Genomic DNA, 26908 nt, shown 5'->3' with positions numbered 1-26908 from the left:
AATAGGATGGATATTTTAGAGTTCCTTTTCAGATATTTTAAAACACTTTATCTTTGACAAGATAATTCTGCCACCTTGCTAACTAATCATCTCAGAGCCTACCCAATTATTTACATTGTACCATTAATGGCCCCTTTCTTTTTTAAAGCTTAGGCAATCATTGTGACAGTAAGGAGTCAGGATTCTATGATTATTTGAGCTGCCGGTTTCCTTTGTTCTTCCTTAAAAGAGATGTCACTCAAATCCATGTCTGACGGGTACTTCCCAAAGAACAAGGAGGAAAATTTGCACTTGTCATCATCTATAATGATATTAGAAAAGATTGAAACATTTATAAATTGCTTTAGAGGTGCTCACTATGCAAATGTCTGAGTGGGATGTTTTAAAAAATACTTCTTTAAAATCATATCTTTTTGAGAATCATTTTAAGAGCCCAATTAATTGTAGGTGAAGTGTTAGGAGTCATGTGATAACTGAAAATAATTTTAAAGTGATTGCTGCATATCAATCATTTTTGTGCCAAAACATTTACTTTGAAAGTATTTATTATGAGATTATCCATCCAGTTAAAATTGTGACATTAATGAAATAAAGATTAAATCAGTATTGGGAAAGGGGTGAAAAAGTACAGAAAAAATGAAGTGTGATTTATTTAAAAACACACAAGTACAAAGAGAAACATAAGCAATAATGAGCCATTTTCATTGTTGACTAGATTTATTTCTTTTGTCCTACACATGTGCGTGCATGTGTGTGAAATTCCTATGGAAAATATATGTATATATCTATATGTATAATTCTTGCAAGCACACAATTCTTGGGGTAACTTTAACAGACTTTGTATGTTTAATATTATCTTAAACTCCAGTGGTGTAAGCTGTTTTATGCATCATTAGCACTTACTTTTATATGAAAGACATTTCTGTCAGTTCTTTTTGTGGAGTGTGAGTGGGTACTAGACACACTCTACTCAGCACAATGGAGAAATGGAGCCTTTGTGTGACTCAAACGTGGAGTCTTTGAAGCTACAACATTAATCCCAATTCCTCACCAAGTGAAACATCAACTACTCTTAAGAAAAAAACAAAACTATTTAAGCTGGTAAAGAAACACCAGCTTCAAAGTTCTTGTGACCTGGGAAGCTTTCCCAGGCTTGTGGATGGAGATTTAGATGATAATAGGAAAACTGGACTTTGAGGGTTTAAAATACATCAGAAACTTCCAAAAATTATTCAAACCTGGGAATCTTTACATAAGTCATTTCATATAACTGAATTACTCACTTACTGTTTCAGGCCTGATATTTGCAAAATGATGGTGCGGTGCTGGGCTCTATGATGTTTTCTAGCTCTAAACCCTCTGAAGGCACCAAAGATCCCACAGGAACAAAAGTGGATTCTCGTCAATACACACTGTGCTGTTTATATATGACTTGGAGAAAATCATCAGAAAGGATGAAATGATTTGTATCAGGTTAAAGACATGATGCAAGTTGTTGGTATTATGCAAAGGTGAAGAGGACTTCTGAAGTCTGAGAATACGGAGAAGGGGGAGAGAAATTGAATGGAGGATTCACTGATGAAAGTGAGGTCACTTTATCCTAGCAGCTGGATAGCACCATGATCAATGGAAAAAAACAAAGTATAAACAATGGATGAATGAATATGGTTAACAGAACCAGAATCCAACGAAGACAAAACCCAGGATGCTAAGGAAAGGTAATTTTGAGTAAAAGTAAACAAACAAACAAAACCTTAGAGCTGGAATAACAACAAAAAGATCTTATGACTTCTGTAATCATAAATAAAATTTAAAACAATAACTCAGTTGGGATTGGAATATAATCAAGTATAAAATAAGAACTTTGGTAAAATAAATTAATACAAATAATAACAACTACTATTTATTAATCACTTAGTGTATTCTAGCACTAAGATTCTACATAGATTTTTCTGAGACTTGTAATTTGGGCACGGGGATTGTCTCAGCCACTGATAATCTGATTAAAGTGACCAAAGGATTATAAAAAAGGCAGCAATCTGAATCATTGCAAGGAACTAAACAAACCTAGCAAGAAACTCTGTTCTGTAATATCTTTTTTTTTTTTTTTTTTTTTTAAGGAGCCCACAGATTTTATTACAGCCCCTGCTCACTGAGCCCTGCCAGTCCCCCATACCTCTGCCCCTTTGGATTATGGAGGAAAAAAAAAAAATCATTCGATTTTCTGGGTCACAGAATACAAGTTGGGTCTACATTGTACAAGGAGCTTACACACTGAGGCAAGAGAGCGTGCAAACAGGGGCAGGAATTCTTCACCCTCTGGGCGAGCCAGTGCTTGAGACATGGCAGGAGGACCCGAGTTGCCCTCCTGGAGTCCACACTGGTTTATGTTTCTGGCCTTTATTAACCGTGTCCAACTCCAACGTCCATCTTCTCCTGAGAGGGAGAAGAGTATCTTTGAGTAGCTATGGCATCAAGGATTTCCCCCGAGCTGTTTGGTTTTCCTTTTTTTTTTTCTTTCCTATTCAGATTTCACAGCAGGCCCAGAGAAGGACCAACAGAAGCGCGAGTGTCTGAGGACGATGTAATACTGACTCCTCCTTTTTGGTACCAGTCCGTGAACCCGCGCCCCTCTCTCCTGAGATACAGTGAGGCGGGGTTGGGGGAGATGGCAGAGGAGCTGTGGGTGGAACACACTGTACCGCGTGACATCACCATCATGCAGCTGGTGCCCGACAGGACAGGGGAGCGCGCAGGAGAGCTCAGGGCTCCCGGCTCACCCCAGGGGGAGGGGGGGCAGTTCCAGGGCGGTGCCCGGCCCCTCAGGACCGCTGTCCATCCAGTTCTCGCGCGGCCGGCCCCTTGGGTGCGCCCTCTTGGTTCTGGCCTTAGCCTTCGTCCTCCCTCAGCTCGGTGGGTAGGAATTTATACTGCTGTTGGCGGATCTGGGCTAGTTTTTTCCTTGCTTCTTCCAGTTCTCGCTCTTTCTTCAGCATTTCCTCCTGGGCGGCGATGATCTGAGCAATGCCCCCTACAAACTTTGTTTTCACTACAACATCATCGTCATCGGCTTTGCCAAATGCTGCCTTCTGGGCTGCACGCACAAGATTGTCTGAGGCTCTTTTCACAGCATTTCCTGCTGCCTGTAGCCGCCTCATGGCCTCCGAATCCTGATCAGCCTTCACCTTGCAGGCCACAAGCAGCTGAGCCGTGGACGCGGCAACCTGCTTGGCGGATGAGATGAGCTTCTCCTCACTGGCGTGCCCCTGCACAGAGGCATTAGCCGCCTCGCAGAGACTGCTGGTCGCAGCTGCCACCATCCGGGCGGCAGAAATCAGGCCCTATGACCATTGTCCGTCATCTGCGGCGTTGGCGGGGATGGAGCCCACCTTTCCTTGGGCCACCAGCTCCCTCTGGGCTGCCGAGGCCGATTTGACCAGGGCACTTGTGGCAGCAGCAATGGATTTAGCAGCTTCCAAGATCTGTTCTTCAAAATCCAGGGTCTCATCCGCTTGTTTTGGTTTTGCTCTTGGCTTCAGCTGCTCTAACTTCTTAGCAGCAGCCTCAATGGATGCTGCAGCCCCCAGTAATTCTGTTTCTGCAATGACGGTTGGGTCTTCTGGATCCACCCACTCTGTTCCTTTCATGGCCTCCGCTGCCTGGATGAGCTCGGTCACGGCACCGGCCACGCGCTTGGAGAAAGCAGCCAGCTGGTGCTTGAGTTCTGGGGTTGGTTTCTGAAGAATCTGCGGCCAAGTGGCCCTACAGCGCACGGCCCCGGGCGCGGCGCGGGCCCCCGAGCTCCCGGCGCTCGTGCAGCTCTTCGTCCTCGTCCTCCCGCCGCCGGCCTTCAGCCATCAACGAGCTGCGGGCCCCGCGCGCCGGCCGTCAGCTCCGGGCGTCCCGCGCCAGCAGCCTCCGGGCCTGGGAGGAGGCCCCAGGGCGGAGGAGGCGGAGGAGGCGGCAGCGGCTGCGGCGGCGGAAGCGGCTACCTCCGAGGCTCCACCTACAGCCCGCGGGGGAGCGGCCGGGCGCGGGCCGAGCAGGTTTCCCCGCCTCCTCGCGCGCCCCGGCGGCCTCCTTCTCACAGCTCTGCCTCTCCCCTGTTCTGTAATATCTTTGAGGACAAGAGGGTGAAATTTTGAACTCTACTACATCTTCGATACAGAATCTTCTGCCAAATTAAGCAGTTAATTCACCTAATGGTATTTCCCACAAAATCAAATCCACTTCTTCTCAGGTCAACTGTATCAGCAATTAAAAACAAAAACAAACCAGCTTAAGATCTAAGATCCTAAGATACAAGGGCAATTGTCCTACTCCATTTGGATGCAAATAAAAGCCCTGAATAAGAGATTCTTTTGCAAAGTTTAATTGAAAAAACAAACAAAAACAACAGACAGTAACATTAAATATTTTTTAAAATTCTAAAACATAAGGAAAGAAGTTAGCACTCAAAAGATAAAGAAAGAATATACTGTATTTAACACAAATAAACAACCAAGTATGATTTATTTTAGGAAATAAATCATAGAAGACCTCAGCTTTTTGCCCTTAGTAAAATACATAAGTACCATGAGACAAAAATTTAAACATAAGGTGAAAATATAGCACATGGAGGTCAAAAGAGGTAGGACAGGTAGATATAAAGAAGTAACAGAAACACTAGGAGAAAATCTGTAATAAAAAATAAATAGGAATGTATCTACACAGGGATAAAGCGTCCATGCACATTCAAGATAACTCCTTTGAGAAAAAAATTAAATAAATTTGTATGAATATAAACATATATGTGTGCATATATAGTTATACACATGCATATATACATATGACTAATTCCATAGATGTTGAAAAGACATTTGATAAATTCAAAGCCATTCTTTATTTTAAAGCAATCTATAAAGTAGGAATAGGAAAAAAAAAATCTATAAACATCCAAACTCAGTGTTATGTTTCACGGAAAAGTTAATACAATCATTCTCACTAAAAACAGAAAAATGAGAAGAAAGGCCACACTCACTACCATTATTTAATACTGTCCTAGATGTATTAGCAATTGCACATAGAGAATGAAATATGATGTATAAAATTGAAAAGGTGATAAAGATGTCACTATGTATTGATTAAATACCTGAAAACCCTTGAAAATCAAGTGTAAAAATTACTGACAGCAAGATAATTCAGTAAAATAATGGAATACAACTTTAATATGAAGAAATCAATAGCCTGTATATTTAGAAAGAAGAGAGAATATATACTGCTTTCAACAGCAATAACTACAAATAATAATAATAAAATACCTTGGATAAACTCACTAAGAAGTATACAGAACTATATTAGACATTTAAAAAAAACTATGAACACCCAGAGTTGAACGTATGTTTTTCTATAGGTTCACTTCTTCCTAAATTGGCCTGTAAGTGAAATACTATCCTAGAAAATTCCAAGAGAATTTTTAAAGATAGAAAAGCTGTAATTTCTTATAGAAAATTAAACAGAAAAATTCTTTGAAAATTCAGAAGGAGGGGAAAGAGGAAAAGGAGAAAGAGACTACTAATGGGAATCAGACTTTCCAGCAAAAAAATATAATGTATAAGGATGGCCTTGGGTTCCTGACATCCTTGTGAAATACACAGCATGAGTTTCTAGATCTCTTCCACCAAAATCAACCTGAAAAAAATATAAATATGAGAGGGGAACACAGGAGAAGACTCGTCATTCAACCATTTTTTATATTTTTTTCGGTACGCGGGCCTCTCACTGTTGTGGCCTCTCCCGTTGCGGAGCACAGGCTCCGGACGCGCAGGCTCAGCGGCCATGGCTCACGGGCCCAGCCGCTCCGCGGCACGCGGTATCTTCCCGGACCGGGTGACGAACCCGCGTCCCCTGAATCGGCAGGCAGACTCTCAACCACTGCGCCACCAGGGAAGCCCCTCAACCATTATTTGACATATTACATTGCTGTTTCAATCTTACCCTTTAAACTGAATCAACTGAATCAGGATCCAAGTTACTAAAACAAAACAAAAAAAATGGGCAACAACTGACAAAGTCACTTATTTCCCCAAGGTTTAATCAGGTAAAGTAAAAACCCATCAAGCACAGATATATATTGCCTTGAGCCCAAAGAGCTACAATATCATAACTCACTAAAGAATAAGGAACTTCTTTTAGTTCCACATACCCTCTTCCTTAAACCTGCAAAAGTAGTCTGACAGGATTGCCAAGAGTGTGAGTTCTCTTTCAGTTTTGTCGTTTATTATTTTCAATTTTTAATTTAAAAAAACCCACCGTATTTTACAATCACATAGCTAACAATGCAAACAAAGACTATATTTAACTTTTTTCTCTTCAGCAATGTCTGTTCTATGAAGTAGAGAAGAATCATGACACAGGCCTCTGATCTCAAAGAGCTCAAATTCTAATAGAAGCAATAAAAATTGACATTAAAAGTTTAGAAGACAATATGAGACAATAGCTAAGAGCTGAGTTGTGTGGTATAAGGTTATAATGGAACCCTATTGTGAACAACCAGAAGACTAAGGACATTTTTTTTAAAGTGACTAGTGTCATTCAAATGATCAGTTCCAACAATAATCAGACATTTAAAACAAGAACTCAAACCCTGGGCTAGCTGTACCTCCTCTCTCGGAGATAATATATCTGGGGTTCTAACACATCTTTATTGTCCATTTATTTTACTGTTATTTTGTACAATACACATAATTTCTGACAGTACTTAAGATGGTTGCCATAGCAGAAGAAGTCTTTGGAAATGTCTTACGTGCTTAACCCTAAGAGTCATCAGGTCAGCAAAACCACATGAGACAATGCAATACCTAGCCATGAGGATGGCTGTTATTACATAAGTAAGTAAGTAGGAAGTACATAAATAAACAAATGTTGGAAAGGATGTGGAGACACTGGAATCTTTTTTTTCATATTTATTTACTTATTTATTTATTTATTTTTTAACATCTTTATTGGGGTATAATTGCTTTACAATGGTGTGTTAGTTTCTGCTTTATAACAAAGTGAATCAGTTATACATACACTCCCATATCTCTTCCCCCTTGCGTCTCCCTCCCTCCCACCCTCCCTATCCCACCCCTCTAGGTGGTCACAAGGCACCGAGCTGATATCCCTGTGCTATGTGGCTGCTTCCCACTAGCTATCTACCTTACGTTTGGTAGTATATATATGTCCATGCCTCTCTCTCGCTTTGAGACACTGGAATCTTTATGCATTACTAGTGGGATTATACAATTCCGTGGTCACTGTGAAAGATACTGTGGCGATTCTACAAAAACTTAAACAGAACTACCTTATGATCCAGCAATTCTACTTCTAGGTATATACTCCAAAGAAATTAAAGCAGGGACTTGACCAAATATCTGTATACCAATGCTCACAGCAGCATTATTCACAATAGTCAAAAGGTGGAAACAACCAAAGTGTCCATGGATAGATGAATGGATAAACAAGATGTGATATATACATACAATGGGATATTATTCAGCTTTAAAAAATAAGTAATTTCTGACTCATGCTACAACATGGATGACCTTGAAGACATTAGGTTAAGTGAAATAATCCAGTTACAAAATGACAAATACTGTATGATTCCATTTATATGAAATACCTAGAGTAGTCAAATTGGTAAAGACAAAAAATAGATGGTAGTTTCCAGGCCTGGAGCAAAGGGGGAATGGGGAGTTGTTTAATGAGCATAGAATTTCAGTTTCACAAGATGAAAAGAGCTTTGGAGATTGGCTGTATAAACAATGTGAATGTCCTTAATATCACAGAATTGTACACTTCAATGTTTAAAATGGTAAATTTGATGTATGTATAAGTTATCACAATAAAAAATAGTCAAAAGGCTAAAAGCTTTACGAACAATATCAAGTGACAACTTCTATAAACAGACCATGGAGATATAAGGCCACTTACCTGGCCCCCACTTCTACAGTCCCTTGGGTGGGTCCTGTTGTTTTTCTGTCTCCTCCACATCTGTGTCTTAAACCACTACTCCCTAGCTCCACCACTCACAACAGATCACTTTGAATTTGGGGTAACAGAGAGTCCTTTTGTTTTCAGCCCACTGTGGGGACCTTCTCTCATCTTACGCTTTTTTTTTTTTTTTTTTTGCGGTATGCGGACCTCTCACTGTTGTGGCCTCTCCCGTTGCGGAGCACAGGCTCCAAACGCACAGGCTCAGCGGCCACGGCTCATGGGCCCAGCTGCTCCACGGCATGTGGGATCTTCCCGGACCGGGGCACGAAACCGTGTCCCCTGCATCGGCAGGCGGACTCTCAACCACTGCGCCACCAGGGAAGCCCTCATCTTATCCTTTTTACCCCTGTTTCCCAAAGGCTTGATTCTCAATAATCTATCCTCAGTGAATGGGTGACCCTAGAAATTACTGGCACCGTGTCCTCTAGCATAACTGAAGTTGTAACAAATTTTTACTCTATGGATTACATTCCTAGGATCTCAGCGCTTGTCTGGAGCTTGACTGGATTTTTCATGCACCTATTTAATACCTGTGACTTTGGCCCCATGCAGCACGCGGAGAGACCCGCGCACCCGGTGGCCCACCGCTTCCCCTTACCCCCACTTCCACCCAGATCTCGCTCCGCCCTCCCCGCCCGTTTCCCTCGTGGGGAACTGCTGTACTAACTGAGGCACATGGTACCCTGGAAGCCTGAAGAGACACTCAGCAAGGCACTGCTTTCTGCATGTGTTACTATAGTGACCCAAGTCCAGATCACCCCCAGACAGAGGACATTCTGCACTGGGAGTACATCCTGTCTGAGCGAAGAACAGACGCCCTCCGGCAACCTACACGCAGAGACGGGGCCAAATCCAAAGCTGAACCGCAGGAGCTGTGCAAACAAAGAAGAGAAAGGGAAATCTCTCCCAGCAGCCTCAGAAGCAGCGGATTAAAGCTCCACAATCAACTTGATATACCCTGCATCTGTGGAATACATGAATAGACAACGAATGATCCCAAATTGAGGAGGTGGACTTTGAGAGCAAGATTTATGATTTTTTCCCCTTTTCCTCTTTTTGTGAGTGTGTATGTGTATGCTTCTGTGTGAGATTTTGTCTGTATAGCTTTGCTTTCACCATTTGTCCAAGGGTTCTATCCATCCGTTTTTTCTGTTTTGTTTTGTTTTGTATTTTTTTAATTTATTTTTCTTAATAATTTTTTATTTTAATAACTTTATTTTATTTTACTCTATCTTCTTTCTTTCTTTCCTTCCTTGCCTCCTTTAGACAACGACATCCCAAATTGAGGAGATGGATTTTGAGAGCAAGATTTATGATTTTTTCCCCTTTTCCTCTTTTTGTGAATGTGTATGTGTATGCTGCTGTGCGAAATTTTGTCTGTATAGTTTTGCTTCCACAATTGGTCCTAGGGTTCTATCAGTCTGTTTTGTTTTTTAATTTTTTTCTTAATAATTATTTTTTATTTTAATAACTTTATTATATTTTATCTTACTTTATTTTATTTTACTTTATCTTCTTTCTTTTTTACTTTCCTTCCCTCCTTCCTTCATTCCTTCCTCCCTCCCCCCTTTCTTTCTTTCTTTCTTTCTTTCTTTCTTTCTTCTTACACTAATTCTTTCTTTCTACTTTTTCTCCCTTTTATTCTGAGCCGTGTGGATGAGAAAGGCTGATGGTGCTGCAGCCAGGAGTCACTGCTGTGCCTCTGAGGTGGGAGAGCCAACTTCAGGACACTGGTCCACAAGAGACCTCCCAGCTCCACATAATATCAAACAGCGAAAATCTCCCAGAGATCTCCATCTCAACACCACCACCCAGCTTCACTCAACGACGAGCAAGCTACAGTGCAGGACACCCTATGCCAAACAACTAGCAAGACAGGAACACAACCCCAGCCATTAGCAGAGAGGCTGCCTAAAATCATAGTAAGGCCACAGACACCCAAAAACACACCACCAGATGTGGACCTGCCCACCAGAAAGACAAGATCCAGCTTCATCCACCAGAACACAGGCACTAGTCCCCTCCACCAGGAAGCCTACACAACCCACTGAACCAACCTTAGCCACTGGAGACAGACAACAAAAACAACGGGAACTACGAACCTGCACCCTGCAAAGAGGAGACCCCAAACACAGTGAGATAAGCAAAATGAGGAAACAGAAAAACACACAGCAGAAGAAGGAGCAAGATAAAAACCCACCAGACCTAAAAAATGAAGAGGAAATAGTCAGTCTACCTGAAAAAGAATTCAGAATAATGATAGTAAAGATGATTCAAAATCTTGGAAATAGGATAGACAAAATGCAAGAAACACTTAACAAGGACCTAGAAGAACTAAAGATGAAACAAACAATGATGAACAACACACTGAATGAAATGAAAAATACTCTAGATGGGATCAATAGCAGAATAACTGAGGCAGAAGAACAGATAAGTAACCTGGAAGATAAAATAGTGGAAATAACTACAGCAGAGTAGAATAAAGAAAAAAGAATGAAAAGTACTGAGGACAGTCTCAGAGACCTCTGGGACAACATTAAATGCACCAACATTCGAATTATAGGGGTTCCAGAAGAAGAAGAGAAAAAGAAAGGGACTGACAAAATATTTGAAGAGATTATAGTTGAAAACTTCCCTCATATGGGAAAGGAAATAGTTAATCAAGTCCAGGAAGCACAGAGAGTCCATACAGGATAAATCCAAGGAGAAATATGCCAAAACACACATTAATCAAACTGTCAAAAATTAAAGACAAAGAAAACATATTAAAAGCAGCAAGGGAAAAACAACAAATAATACACAAGGGAATCCCCATAATGTTAACAGCTGACCTTTCAGCAGAAACTCTGCAACCCAGAAGGGACTGGCAGGACATATTTAAAGTGATGAAGGAGAAAAACCTGCAACCAAGATTACTCTACCCAGCAAGGATCTCATTCAGATTTGATGGAGAAATTAAAACCTTTACAGACAAGCAAAAGCTGAGAGAGTTCAGCACCACCAAACCAGCTCTACAACAAATGCTAAAGGAACTTCTCTAGGCAAGAAACACAAAAGAAGGAAAAGACCTACAATAACGAACCCAAAACAATTAAGAAAATGGGAATAGGAACATACATATCAATAATTACCTTAAATGTAAATGGACTAAATGTCTCCACCAAAAGACACAGATTGGCTGAATAGATACAAAAACAAGACGCATATATATGCTGTCTACAAGAGACCCACTTCAGACCTAGAGACACCTACAGACTGAAAGTAAGGGAATGGAAAAAGATATTACATGCAAATGGAAACCAAAAGAATGCTGGAGTAGCAACTCTCATATCAGACAAAATTGACTTTAAAATAAAGACTATTAGAAGAGTCAAAGAAGGACACTACATAATGATCAAGGGATTGATCCAAGAAGAAGACATAACAATTGTAAATATTTATGCACCCAACATAGGAGCACATCAATACATAAGGCAAATACTAACAGCCATAAAAAGGGAAATCGAGAGTAACACATTCATAGTAGGGGACTTTAACACCCCACTTTCACCAATGGGCAGATCATCCAAAATGAAAATAAATAAGGAAACACAAGTTTTAAATGATACATTAAACAAGATGGACTTAATTGACATTTATAGGACATTCCCTCCAAAAACAACAGAATACACATTTTTCTCAAGTGCTCATGGAACATTCTCCAGGATAGATCATATCTTGGGTCACAAATCAAGCCTTGGTAAATTTAAGAAAATTGAAATTGTATCAAGTATCTTTTCTGACCACAACGCTATGAGACTAGATATCAATTACAGGAAAAGATCTGTAAAAAATACAAACACATGGAGGCTAAACAATACACTACTTAATAACGAAGTGATCACTGAAGAAATCAAAGAGGAAATTTAAAAATACCTAGAAACAAATGACAATGGAGACACGATGACCCAAAACCTATGGGATGCAGCAAAAGCAGTTCTAAGAGGGAAGTTTATAGCAATACAATCCTACCTTAAGAAACAGGAAACACCTCGAATAAACAACCTAACCTTGCACCTAAAGCATTTAGAAAAAGAAGAACAAAAAAAACCCAAAGTTAGCAGAAGGAAAGAAATCATAAAAATCAGATCAGAAATAAATGAAAAAGAAACGAAGGAAACGATAGCAAAGATCAATAAAACTAAAAGCTGGTTCTTTAAGAAGATAAACAAAATCGATAAACCATTAGCCAGACTCATCAAGAAAAGAAGGGAGAAGACTCAAATCAACAGAATTAGAAATGAAAAAGGAGAAGTAACAACTGACACTGCAGAAATACAAAAGATCATGAGAGATTACTACAAGCAACTCTATGCCAATAAAATGGACAACCTGGAAGAAATCGACAAATTCTTAGAAATGCACAACTTGCCAAGACTGAGTCAGGAAGAAACAGAAAATATGAAAAGACCAATCACAAGCACTGAAATTGAAACTGTGATTAAAAATCTTCCAACAAACAAAAGCCCAGGACCAGATGGCTTCACAGGCGAATTCTATCAAACATTTAGAGAAGAGCTAACACCTGTCCTTCTCAAACTCTTCCAAAATATAGCAGAGGGAGGAACACTCCCAAACTCATTTTTCGCGGCCACCATCACCTTGATACCAAAAGCAGACAAGAATGTCACAAAGAAAGAAAACTACAGACCAATATCACTGATGAACATAGATGCAAAAATCCTCAACAAAATACTAGCAAATAGAATCCAACAGCATATTAAAAGGATCATACACCATGATCAAGTGGGGTTTATTCCAGGAATGCAAGGATTCTTTATTATACGCAAATCAATCAATGTGATACATCATATTAACAAATTGAAGGAGAAAAACCATATGATCATCTCAATAGATGCAGAGAAAGCTTTCGACAAAATTCAACACGCATTTATGATAAAAACCCTGCAGAAAGTAGGCATAGAGGGAACTTTCCTCAACATAATAAAGGCCATATATGACAAACCCACAGCCAACATCGTCCTCAATGGTGAAAAACTGAAACCATTTCCACTAAGATCAGGAACAAGACAAGGTTGCCCACTCTCACCACTATTATTCAACATAGTTTTGGAAGTTTTAGCCACAGCAATCAGAGAAGAAAAGGAAATAAAAGGAATCCAAATCAGAAAAGAAGTAGTAAAACTGTCACTGTTTGCAGATGACATGATGCTATATATAGAGAATCCTAAAAATGCCACCAGAAAACTACTAGAGCTAATCAATGAATTTGGTAAAGTAGCAGGATACAAAATTAATGCACACAAATCTCTGGCATTCCTATACACTAAGGATGAAAAATCTGAAAGTGAAATCAAGAAAACACTCCCATTTACCATTGCAACAAAAAGAATAAAATATCTAGGAATAAACCTACCTAAGGAGACAAAAGACTTGTATGCAGAAAATTATAAGACACTGATGAAAGAAATTAAAGATGATACAAATAGATGGAGAGATATACCATGTTCTTGGATTGGAAGAATCAACATTGTAAAAATGACTCTACTACCCAAAGCAATCTACAGATTCAATGCAATCCCTATCAAACTACCACTGGCATTTTTCACAGAACTAGAACAAAAAATTTCACAATTTTTATGGAAACACAAAAGACCCCGAATAGCCAAAGCAATCTTGAGAACGAAAAATGGAGCTTGAGGAATCAGGCTCCCTGACTTCAGACTATACTACAAAGATACAGTAATCAAGAGAGTATGGTACTGGCACAAAAATAGAAAGACAGATCAATGGAACAGGATAGAAAGCCCAGAGATAAACCCACGCACATATGGTCACCTTATCTTTGATAAAGAAGGCAGGAATGTACAGTGGAGAAAGGACAGCCTCTTCAATAAGTGGTGCTGGGAAAACTGGGCAGGTACATGTAAAAGTATGAGATTAGATCACTCCGTAACACCATATACAAAAATAAGCTCAAAATGGATTAAAGACCTAATGTAAGGCCAGAAACTATCAAACTCTTAGAGGAAAACATAGGCAGAACACTCTATGACATAAATCACAGCAAGATCCTTTCTGACCCACCTCCTAGAGAAATGGAAATAAAAACAAAAATAAACAAGTGGGACCTAATGAAACTTCAAAGCTTTTGCACAGCAAAGGAAACCATAAACAAGATCAAAAGACAACCCTCAGAATGGGAGAAAATATTTGCAAATGAAGCAACTGACAAAGGATTAATCTCCAAAATTTATAAGCAGCTCATGCAGCTCAATAACAAAAAAACAAACAACCCAATCCAAAAATGGGCAGAAGACCTAAATAGACATTTCTCCATAGAAGATATATAGACTGCCAACAAACACATGAAAGAGTGCTCAACATCATAAATCATTAGAGAAATGCAAATCAAAACCACAATGAGATATCATCTCACACCAGTCAGAATGGCCATCATGAAAAAATCTAGAAACAATAAATGCTGGAGAGGGTGTGGAGAAAAGGGAACACTCTTGCACTGCTGGTGGGAATGTGAATTGGTTCAGCCACTATGGAGAACAGTATGGAGGTTCCTTAAAAAACTACAAATAGAACTACCATATGACCCAGCAATCCCACTACTGGGCATATACCCTGAGAAAACCATAATTCAAAAAGTCATGTACCAAAATATTCATTGCAGGTCTATTTACAATAGCTAGGAGATGGAAGCAACCTAAGTGTCCATCATCGGATGAATGGATAAAGAAGAAGTGGCGCATATATACAATGGAATAGTACTCAGCCATAAAAAGAAACGAAATTGAGCTATTTGTAATGAGGTGGATAGACCTAGAGTCTGTCATACAGAGTGAAGTAAGTCAGAAAGAGAAAGACAAATACCGTATGCTAGCATATATATATGGAATTTAAGGAAAAAAAAAAAAGTCATGAAGAACCCAGTGGTAAGACAGGAATAAAGACACAGACCTACTAGAGAATGGACTTGAGGATATAGGGAGGGGGAAGGGTAAGCTGTGACAAAGCGAGAGAAAGGCATGGACATATATACACTACCAAATGTAAGGTAGATAGCTAGTGGGAAGCAGCCGCTAAGCACAGGGAGATCAGCTCGGTGCTTTGTGACTGCCTGGAGGGGTGGGATAGGGAGGGTGGGAGGGAGGGAGATGCAAGAGGGAAGAGATATGGGAACATATGTATATGTATAACTGATTCACTTTGTTATAAAGCAGAAACTAACACAGCACTGTAAAGCAATTATACTCTAATAAAGATGTTAAAAAAAAATACCTGTGACTTTTTAAAAATTGAGGTTTAGTTGAGTTACAATATTACATTAGTTTCAGGTATACAACATAGTGATTTAAATTTTTATAGATTAAACTCCATTTATAGTTATTATGAAATCCTGTCTATTTTCCCTGTGCTGTACAATATATCCTTGTAGCCTGTTTATTCTATACAGAGTAGTTTGTACCTATTAATCCCCTGCCCCTATCTTGCCCCTACCCCTACCTGTGATTTATTATGTCTCATGAAGTAATGGTCTTTGATGAACTCACAATGACTCTAGCTCCCTTCACTTCTGATTTGCTTTACAGTCTGTGTTGGGCTGCACCCCGCAGGCCTGCAAGCTTTGATGTTGCCCAGCCTCAAGATGGAAGAAAGAACCCAGAGACAGTGACAGAGATATTAATGGTTTATGGGGGAGATCTTAGATAAAGGGTGCTGGAGGACACACCATGGTGTGGTGCAGATAGGCAGGCAGGACATGGTAGCAGTCTTTGCTACTCACGGGAGGAGGGTACCATTTATAGGAGAAATTGATGTCAGGTAGGCTAATCAGTTACCAAGGACTAATTAAGCCCTATAATTAAAAAGATTGGATAGTCATATGAGTGAAGCAGGGCCTAGGTGAGCAGGGGATGTAAAGAGAGCAAGAAAGCAGCCGTTCTGTATGGCTTGACCACACAGGTCTTCCTGAGGGGGCAGTGCATTTTAACAGCCTCCCAAGAGCTTAAAATCAAGAGCATCTAGAATTTGATTGGTGGGAACCAAAAAAAGGAATATTTACTGTATGGCAAAGACAAAAATGAGAGTTTATATCAAGAGTTTATATCAAGTTTTAATATGAAATAACATTGGGTTTGTGAGATTTGGTGAGATTCCTTTTTGTATTAAAGCAACCACTACAATTTTTACCCAGAGGTTCAATTCCTCCGAAAGTTTCTACTGTGGAAAATAATTGATTAAATAAGGGAAAATACCTCTCCCAGCTTTCTACATCATAAAGCCAAATCTGTTATTTATTCTTAACAGTAAGCTTAATCTAAGCTTTTTTTTTAAGTTTGCTCAGTGAAAGTTCCAGAAGTTGAGAACAGAATGGTTAATACCTGAGCCTTAACGCTAAGTCCATCCTTACAGATTACTGAGGATGACCACCTGGAAACAGGGTAGAGCAGAGAGCCTGCAGGTTAGGGGTGGCTGACTGTCTGATGGCAGGTGGCCCTCCTTCCCCTTTTGTGTAGGGAAGGGATGCTGAGACTAAGCAGGGAGGGGAAGAGAGGAAAGCAGCCAGGTCTGAAATGAAGACCACATGGAAACAAATAACCAGATGGGCAACTGTGTCACTGCCAGAATGTGCACAGGAAACTGAAACTATAAAACAATACAAAATCATCACTTTAAAAAATTCATTAATGTTAAAATGAGACCTCAGCTATCAACAAAATGCAGGAACTAAGAGAAGGTTCTAGGGTTGACTGAGAAAATTGAGGGGATTGGATCTATTGAGGAAAGGACCCTTTGAGGCAGTTCTCTAAGTTTCTCTCTTAACCTGAAACAAACTTTCTTCTATTCCTCACATGTCATTAGAGTCCTGATCAGATGACATTTCTGGAGCAGTAAAAAGTCCAAACTAATTCTCATTTTGCACAGTCACTTGGAAACATGGTCTAATAGTCTGTTTCTTCTTTCATTTTCTAATGCTAACTAAAATAAAATGAAGTAAAATAAAATGAAAAACAAATTCTGGGAGGCAATTTTTTCCTGATGGGAAATAAATGATAGAAATGTCTCGTATGTTTGAGCTTTTGAAAAACTAAGTATAACAAGAAACTAATATTGTGTTTAGCAGTATGACTCTGAAATCACACTGTCTGGGTCCAAATCCTAGCTCTACCCCTCACTAGGAGCTTGTGGCTTTTTATGATTGACTCACCTTCTCTGGCCTTCAGTTTCCCCGTTTATAAAATAGTGATAATAGTGCCAACATTATAAGATTATTATGAGGATAAATTGAGCAAATATATGTGAAACACTTAAAATAGTACCAGGTAGATAAAAAGGACCAGGTAAGTATTTGGTATTAGAAAATGTTAGAAAAGAAAAACAATTAGAACCTCAAAAGAAGGAAGGAAGGAAGGAAGGAAGGAAGGAAGGAAGGGAGGGAGGGAGGGAGGAAGGGAGGGATGGAGGGACGGAGGGAGGGGGAGAGATGATTACTGTCTTGGGTGTTCCATTGATTAATTTACATATTAAAGCAAATAAATAAATAATGTATAATTACAACAGGAGGATGGAAGAGGAACAGGTAGTTATATAAGTGAATTAAACCCTTATTGTAACAGAAAACAAACAGTTATTAACTAAATTTGGTAAATATCAAATATGTGGAGGTAATAATAAAAGAAACAGCTAAAATAATTGAAAGCCTGGAGAGGGAAACTTAATGGTAAGAAAGTATTACTTGATATTTTAATGTATCATTTTGATAAACTTTATATGTATATATATATATATGCATACACACATATGCACAAACTTTAACTGTACTTGAGAAATACAAGTGTGTAAACAGGTGGAATCACACTAAAATTTGGTTTGCTATATTATAGTGCATAACTTGTATAAATTTTTAAAGCCTAGAAACAGAGACATCTGGTTTAAAGTATCATAAGACATTATGCCCTAAATTGTTTTTAAAAGCAGCTAACTGGAAAACAATCTAAATGTTAAACACTTTGGCTTGGCTAGCAAAGTCACATCATGGTCAATTTCCATTGGTATGTGGGCTTGTTACCACTGCTTCCTAGCTGCTTCTGCCCAATGAAAACTGGTAATAAGGTTGAAAATTTTCTGTTTCTTGTAAGAAACATGTGGAAATTATTCCCTTCTCTTAAACAGTAGACAGAAAGGGTCACTTCATAGCCACATCCCTCTTCAACAGCTGGAAAGAGAGCACAGACATCAGCCTACTATTTCACTTTATTCACCAGCTACTGTGTGAGATTCCTTTTCCAACATCTCCTAATTAAAGTGGCCTTTAATTTTAATTTTTTGGCATTATCTTTAAATAAAAACTTCATTTTCAGACAGTGAAGTCATTTTCCATCACCCGCTTAAAAATGAGAGAGAACTAACAGTGTGACCTTGAGCATGTTTGAATTCTCTAAACAACAATTTCCTCATTTGTGAGATGAAAGGAGGTTGAATTAGATTCCCCAGGACCCTTCTATGCCTCAGTTCTAGGATTTCTCAATTTCTGCCCAGTAGGGACATCTTTTCTTTCCAGTAACATCACGGAACCCTTCTCCATCAGGCATTATAGATGATAATGGTGCCAGTGTACGCAGACATAATTCTGTTCCCTTTTGCTCTGATGAGAATGTAAGTTTTTATCATACTAAGTGAACCATTTCTGCATCCTTCCAAATAATCAAGTTACAGTACTCTAAAATACAGTCAAAGCATTATTAGAAACCATATTGCATCTCAGTTTAACTTTTAGTTCCACTGTTAAGGAAAGCTGAGAAAAGTTTCCCATTTGTGGTAGAAAAGGATAAAGTTAAAAGTGAGAAAACAAATGAAAATAAAATTAATCCAAACACTAAAAAGTTGAAAATAATAACGGTTCTTTTACTATTATTAAAAGTCACTATTACTCATAATTATTTAACTGAGAGCTACATCAATTTTGATTCATTCAAATTATCTAGCTGCATTAAGGAAATACTCTTCTCTGAGACAAATTCTATACTTTCACATGGTCCATTCTTCATTATGTTCCTCTGTACATAATCTTAAATATTTAATGATTACCTGGCTAGAATTTAGGAAATTTGAATTTTTAACATTTTAGAACTGACTTTATTACTATTTTTTAAGCAACATAAAGCAAGACCTTGTTAATAGAATACTAGCATTTTAGTGAAAATAAAAGTCACTCAACCAATAAAAGAAATTAAAAAATCAAATTTTCAAGCAAATCACAGATCAGTGGGTCTGAGTCTCCTATTAATTTTATGGTAAATCTTTAAAATCTTAATTAAAAATTAAAAGGAAATTTTACTCATGTAATTACTCTCTAAGCAAGTAAGTTAATTTCCCTTTTTCTAATTACCTTTCAACTGCTTCCAGTAATACTTTTCCCTATAATAATTGGCCACAAAACATCCAATTTTCTTACAAAGGATACATGCAGTCAAAACTAATGACCCTAAAATAATTTTCCAAATTTGGAAAACCCAACTCTGTAACCATTTCTCATGTTCATACCTATCTACAATATATCAATTTTTGCATGTTTTATTGGTTTTCATGTTTCTATGCAAGTGTTCTTAGTAGGAGACAAAATGGAAGTGATTTTGGTTTGAAGTTCTACATGTTAAAATTTGAATCCTGGCTCAGTATCTTATTAGCTGAAATATTATTGTAAGGAAAAAAGAAATAGGAACACCAATTTATTTAAATGTTCCGTTCCCCATCTCCTAATTTTCTGAGAACAGTACCTCATCCATATGGAAGTAGAAGAAGAAGTCATGTTCGTACAAAGTGACACAGTTGTACCCTGGCGCCACAGTTCATTGGTGCAGGAAGGGTGAAAAAGGCAAACTGAGACAATCAAAGCCCTTTCCTGGAAACTGGAATTAGGACTGTGATATCAGCTATCATTCCTCAACCTTGTATTTATAGAAGCAGCCTATTTTTGCTTATCAATTCACACAGATAACTCCTATTTTCTTGCGTCCTCTGAAAGAATTCAATCACAAAAATGCATTAGAGAGAAGTGTGCATTTTGCTGAATACTTGTTATATAGAAGGTGGTAAATAACATTTATTTCACACTACACACAGCAAACAAAAACTATTCAAGCAGCATTTCTGATCAACAAAGCCCATCTTGTCACTGTATGGTTTTGTTTTCCTCTGGCTCTCTTTTACTCTGGACTCTGTCTCCTGACTCATCTGCTAAATTCCTCTCTCTTCTAATGTGTAAAACAATTCAGCTTTCCTCTAGTTTCTACTTCCAAATTACAGATCAAAATTCAGTTCCAGGTGCATTAAAACAAGGGTATAAACACTTGCCTGGACATACCCTCTTAAGAAAATCATAGTGCCTTTGTTTATTACAAGAGCATAGCCTTTAGGGTCCTCCTTCCCCTGCTTTACCAACATATGCAATGCATTTGGTAAGAAAAATTTTAGAGGATAAAATATCCATGTACCTCCATCACTTAATACAGATTGAAGATTGCAGGGCTAAAAGGCACGACTTAATGGTACTAGACGAAGGGGCTAAGACTTTTCTTGCCTTTGTCCAAATGACACCGTGTGGTTACAGGGCGGGTGGTAAGAGGCAGTAATAGGGAGCTGGGGCAGAGACAGGAAAGGGGATCAAAGAACTGGCAACATTTTCCTTTGTCGTGACACCAGGCCACTTTAATTAAGAGATGTTGGAAAAGGAGTCTCACATAGTAGCTGGCGAATAAAGTAAAGTAGTAGGCTGATCTCCGTGCTCTCTTTCCATAGACATATATATCTGCACTTGCCCTGTGCAAAACTTCCTCCACCCCCATTTCCCATCAAAGTTTCTCTTTTCTTGTTTTTCTCAGCACTTTCCCTTTACTGTTCTTAAAATAAGAATGAAGATGCCATTTTCCCCGAAGTTATACAATAATCAGAAAATGAAAGAAAAAGGAGATATAAGAATAGCAGATGGGAAGAAGCAAGTCTTTGCAAAACTGTTTCAAACATCTAACAGCAGCTATTCCTCACTTCATTCACGTTTTTGAACTCCTCTCTTAGGTGATGGTGCCACCACATTGATTCTAAGGAGTGCCAGCAGTTTATTCACCATTGCTTTTGTATTCTCATTGGAAATGTCAGCATAGTGGACTATTGTTATTATTATTAATTTATTATTATGAAAATAGTTTGACCATGCAGACCCCCTAAAAGGATCTAATGAACTCCTCAAATTGCATGGACTACACTTCGATAAATGCTAACCTAGAGTTCCCTTATCCTCCACACCTAGATATAAACGTTTGGGACATAAGCCTGATGGTTTTGTGGATAATGATCCATGACATATAAGATTACATAAAACTTATTTTCTTATAAGAAAATACAGATTCTAAAATCATTGCAATTTGCCTAAAAAAAAGGTCATTTGGTTGTCTAAAATTTTCATCATATAAAGTCGTACATAGTACTATAAATGGTCTGCTAAATAATAAAAAAATAATCAGTTTATATCATGTTTAAGTATCTTAAGTAAGGAAAAATTACTTTTAATAACTTCTAAGGATATCACAAATAATGTATTATATCTAAAAGAAAACAAAGCATTTTGTCACATTTCAGGATCTGGTACCCACTCATTCAGTGAAAGCCTGTATGGTAAATAGCTATTTGGGAAGATCTATTCATCCTTACAACTAAAAATAATTGTTTTAATGATGTAACACTATGTAGATATTACCTACATGGTAGGTGGCTTTTACTTTAATGCATTTTGCATGTATTGTAATCTATTTACAAAATTTGTATGTTCTTCCAGACAATAGCATAGAAACAGAATTGAGTTATTCAATATCATTTTCAGCATCCATTTAAACATTTTTGGATGTGCTGCTGAATATTTAAATGAGGTATCTTCAAAATGGCCACAGTTGTTAATAAACCAATACTACTTTCCCAATAGTGAAATTTTTCCTTAAGGATGCACAAAGACATATTTTTCTACTTCTTGACTCCATCTAAGTTTCACTGTATGAATGAATATTTAATGTACCAGAATATAATAAGTTGAATAAAATTGTCTCTACAACCAGAAGTATAAAACTTTGGCAAGAAAATTTTATCTGACTCTAGAAAACTCAATTCCCATGAAATGCAAAATTACAATAGTATACTCTTCTCATTTTTAAGATAATACAAGAGTTAATATGGCTTCTGTTAGTTCATGGAATCAATATGGCTACTCTGAGTTTACTAATTGTGTGATCTCCTCAAAAAAGTTGAATACTTAGGAACACTGGACTTAGAGCCATAAGGCTTTCTCAGGACCTGGCTCCTTTGCTTTCTAAAGATGTAATACTGAAAAGTCACTTAATCTCTCTTAATTTAATTTTCTCATTTATAATATGTTGGTAATCTCATAGATTGAAGTTAGTTTCATATGAAATATGTTAAAAAAAGTAAAGCAAATATAAATCTATGCCTATAATTAAAATAGTTGGAATCATAATAGTTATTCTTTTAATTATAATATAGCATTGAGCCATAAACTAGTTTCTATTTTAAAATTAATATATTTTGAAGAAATTATGTACATGTTATAGGTAATCGACTAGAACAGGGGTGTGACAACTACAGCCTTTGGGACAAATCTAGTCTGCCTCTTGTTTTCAGAAATAAAGTTTTATTGAAACATAGGCACACCCATGTCTGTGCATACTGTCTGTGGCTGCTTTCATGCTACAATTGCAAAGTTGAGTAGTTGCAACGAATCATATAGCCCAGGAAACCTAAAATATTAAGAACAAGATTAATTTACCAAATCAAAATATTTCTGAAAATGTAAGTTGAAGGTATGTCTTTCACTAAAACTGTTACATTAATACTACAGTAACCAGGTCAAGCAGAACCTTGGAGAAAACCCGAGAGACTAGAATCTTTAAGCAACTGGCAGATAATACAGCATAGTATTTCTCAAAATTTGTCCATCCTACCAGGATCAAAATTAATTGCAACACTTGTAAAAACATATTTGGATGTTGTGCTTAAGGACATTTTTTAAGCAGAAGTCAAAGGAAGCCTAGAATATCTAGAACCTTGATACTCAAAGTATGGCCCATGGACCAAGCAGTATTAATATCACTTATTATCAATACGTGTTACAAAGGCAGCATCTCAAGCTCCACACCAAACCTACTGAATCAGAACTTTCATTTAAAAAGAACCTTAGTATGCATATTAAATTGTGAAAGGCTATAATTTAAAACATAAATATTTAGACTAAAGATCTACCTGGAGCTGTTAGGCAAAAAAAAAAGGACATGAGAAATCTCAGTGAAAAGATTTCCCACAGTATTTACAAAATTAAAGATCAGGCACGAGGGGAATCCTGTCTGAAAAAGTTTGATTTATTCTTCCTCTTAACTAAGATGACTTGTTTACAGAGAAATATGTGGCATATGAATTGCAGCCAAAACACTGTTCTTGGAGTTTGCAACAGACCTATGCACAGAGTGATGGTGGCTACCACTCAGGTTAATTTGAGAGAATTCAGGAGAAGCTTGCATTTGGGTAAGTAGTATGCAGAGAATAGCATCAATTATATATGTACAAAAGGTAAAGATTTTTAAGGTAGAGCAAGTGGCTTAAAGTTAATATACTTCAACAAAAGAAAGGGGAAATCACTTTACCTTAGACCCAGCTTAACTTGGCAACTACTATTCTTTAGAATTGCATCTAGCTTCTTGTATTTCTAAAGATGTTTTATTATTAAAATTCTTTTCATTGCTCAAGGAATTTTTAAACTTTCTGCTCTCTACTTCCATCAATGTTTGCAGAATGGTTTTATTTACAACTTCAATGTATTTATTTTACCTAAAATCGGTACAGGCAGCAGTATAGTATTATTAGGAAGTTTTATTTTAAACACCCTATCCTGATCAGGAATACCCTTACCCAGACACTTTTGATCCTTACTCTGGAGTTATTCATTTACCTTGCCTTTCACATCTATATTAACTTTTTTTTTTGTTCCAAGAGTATTAAGTAGTTAACATTTCATAGATACACATGTCCATACAACTAAACCAATTATACCATCTCTATTACTGTCTGTGCAAATATTGTTTAGAATAAAAATAAAGTATGGTAGGCTACACCTTACATGCAATTAGTTACATAAATTAATTATACAAAACGTTAGAGAATAAACTCAGTTTTTTCCTAAATTAACAATTTTTCTTGATTATTTTATCTACTGATTTTCAATTTAATTATATTTAAACTAGATCTTCAGTAAATTAAAGCTAGGACCAATTAGTATTTCCACTTCTGGCATTGTGGATAAATACTACTTTCTGGCCAGAAGCACTGAAAAGAGAAATGATTTGAAGTCAGATATTTTTAATATTACTTCTGCCTCTAATTAAAGCCATTTAATTAATACTTCTAATTAAAGTCATTCATTAATAATAATATAGTTTACTGGTTATTGCATTTTCCCTAACAAACTCCATTTAAACTTAGAACTTAGAATTAACTCAAGCAAACTAGGTTGTAACTTTGGCCAGAAAAAAATTGTTTTCAATGTCAAACTACTATAGTTGTGGAAATTATAGGCACCACGGTAGAGGAAAAAATTTCCAACCAACATCTTATGTATAATCCCAATAAAAAGAGCTAAGTAAGGTAGGGCTGCTCTTTTTCAAGTGGCGGGGGGCAAAGGAGGTCCATCTATAAATCACTGCAACGTCCCCTCCCAGTGACCTGGTTTGCCCTTAAAGAGCCTCTAAGAATAAAATAAGCACACCTGAGCTGATGGTGACTAAGATTATCACCTGCTGGGTTCTATGCATCTCCCTACTCCCAACGGCATAAAATTCCTTGGCTACAGAAAAGAGAAAATACATCTTCCCCTTAGAATGGAAAGCATGTCTATATTTAGATTTCATTATTGACTGAAAAGAAGCAATATGAATTTCACCTTCCCATTTATGGAGTAGCTTGACATGCGTAAGTGTAAATTTAACCTAATTCTTTGTCGAAGAAGAATAACTAGAGGGTGGGAGAGGAGAATTACAGGTAAGAACAAGATAAAAATAAAACCTACCCTAATTATGTATGACAGGTGTCCTGGGTGGATCTGTGTCAAGAGACGACTATGGCTACTCACCTGACTGTCCCGAATAAGGATGAGCAGAGCTGGGCTCTTGAACAGAGGTCTATTTATTAGGATACATTGATCAAGACAGGAAATACATGTGGTGGATTGGTACATAAAATTATAATGTATTAATAGTTTTCTGGGAATTGTAAATTCTTAGTGTAATTGACCACCTCTCTCTCTCAAACTGGACCTCATCTCCCCTGCCCAATGGAAAGAGAAGCCCCTTTAGAAATACCAAGAGAAAAGAAGAGTGTAATCCTGGAATTCCAACATCCAAGAGCCAGGTCCTGAAATAAAGAGAATAGAAAGAATAACTTGCTAACCAGATTTCCTCCCCATAAAATAAAGCCACAAAATTATCTTATTTGGAGCAGGATAGAATAATATTTACACATAAAGCAAGAGTTACATGTGATTATGGGATACTTTGGGTAGACCTAGAACACAGGGGATTTCTTCCATTATTCCCTAGGTATGTGTAATTCGTGGGTCAGCCAAGACAAGCAGAAGTGCTATATGAGGTGTTCAAGTGTTGGTCTTACAATGCAGGGTATCTTGATGAGTGATGGCAAGAGGAGACACACGGCTGAGCTGATCTTTGGAGATCAAAGAAAGTCACTGTTATGGCAGAAACAAGACGACTTTGCAGCAGACGATGCTGCTTAGATACCTCCATCCATCCTGTGATTGGATTGGCAAGGGACCATTTTAGTCAATGACAATGCAGAGATATGAGAAGCTTAGGACTAGGCAGATAGGATCAGTTAGTTATAGCACAGCAGGAAACAGTAAGTACAGATGCTGACAGAGGACCAGATATTGTCCTCCCAGTGCTGTGACATCAGGCATGACTCTACTGAACCCAGATGCCACCAAGGAAAAGCAGGGAAGGTTTCCTGATATGGACTTAAATTAAAGATACTACCACTGTGTTGAGAATCCGCCTGCCAGTGTAAGGGACACAGGTTCGAGCCCTGGTCCGGGAGGATCCCACATACCGCAGAGCAAATATGCCCATGCGCCACAACTACTGAGCCTGTGCTCTAGAGTCCGCGAGCCACAACTACTGAAGACTGCATGCCTAGAGCCCGTGCTCCGCAACAAGAGAAGCCACCGCAATGAGAAGCCTGCACACCAAAACCAACAGTAGCCCCCACTCACCGCAACTAGAGAAAACCTGTGCACAGCAACGAAGACACAATGCAGCCAAAAATAAATAAATGAATACATAAAAGTTATAAAAAAAAAAAGATACTACCACTGTAGAAAATCACTTAAATAATTAAGACATTTCAAGGCACTGTAATAAAGAAGAAATGCAAGGAATAAGCTCATACCAAAGATAGGATATTCCAGTACCCAGAAAGTAAGCAACCTTGCAAGACAGGCTTTGTTAAGAGAAAGAAAAGAAATGGATCTTCTAAATTTCTTCATCTCCCACAACTAACACATGCAAGAAACTGATCTGGTGATAACATATCATAGAGTTTAATTCATATTATGTGTTCTCCAACAAAAAAGAGGAAGAGAAGAAAGCTCACACTTATGAGAGTAAGGAGTTATATGAGAAGACAAGAAATAGAAATGGATCACGGAAATCAGAAGCCAAGGATCTTGACAACAATCCCTCTGTTTTAGGGTATAGGATAAGTTACTACAACTGAGAGTCCTCAAAATAAAATAGGAATATGTTTCTCATTC

At 38.0% G+C, this 26908-nt stretch overlaps 1 protein-coding gene across 1 annotated transcript; it reads right to left on the bottom strand.

Moving 5' to 3' along the window:
• Nucleotides 1-2466: 2466 nt before the first annotated feature.
• Nucleotides 2467-3320, bottom strand: LOC101284717 (talin-2-like). Its single transcript, XM_033412257.2, has one exon. It carries the CDS (start codon nt 3318-3320, stop codon nt 2889-2891), a length of 432 nt encoding a protein of 143 aa, XP_033268148.1. The 3' UTR covers nt 2467-2888.
• Nucleotides 3321-26908: the final 23588 nt, after the last annotated feature.

Source organism: Orcinus orca, chromosome 5 (genome assembly GCF_937001465.1).
Source record: "Orcinus orca chromosome 5, mOrcOrc1.1, whole genome shotgun sequence".
NCBI classification, from domain to species: Eukaryota; Metazoa; Chordata; class Mammalia; order Artiodactyla; family Delphinidae; genus Orcinus; species Orcinus orca.
This window is presented reverse-complemented; position numbering and strand designations above follow the sequence as displayed.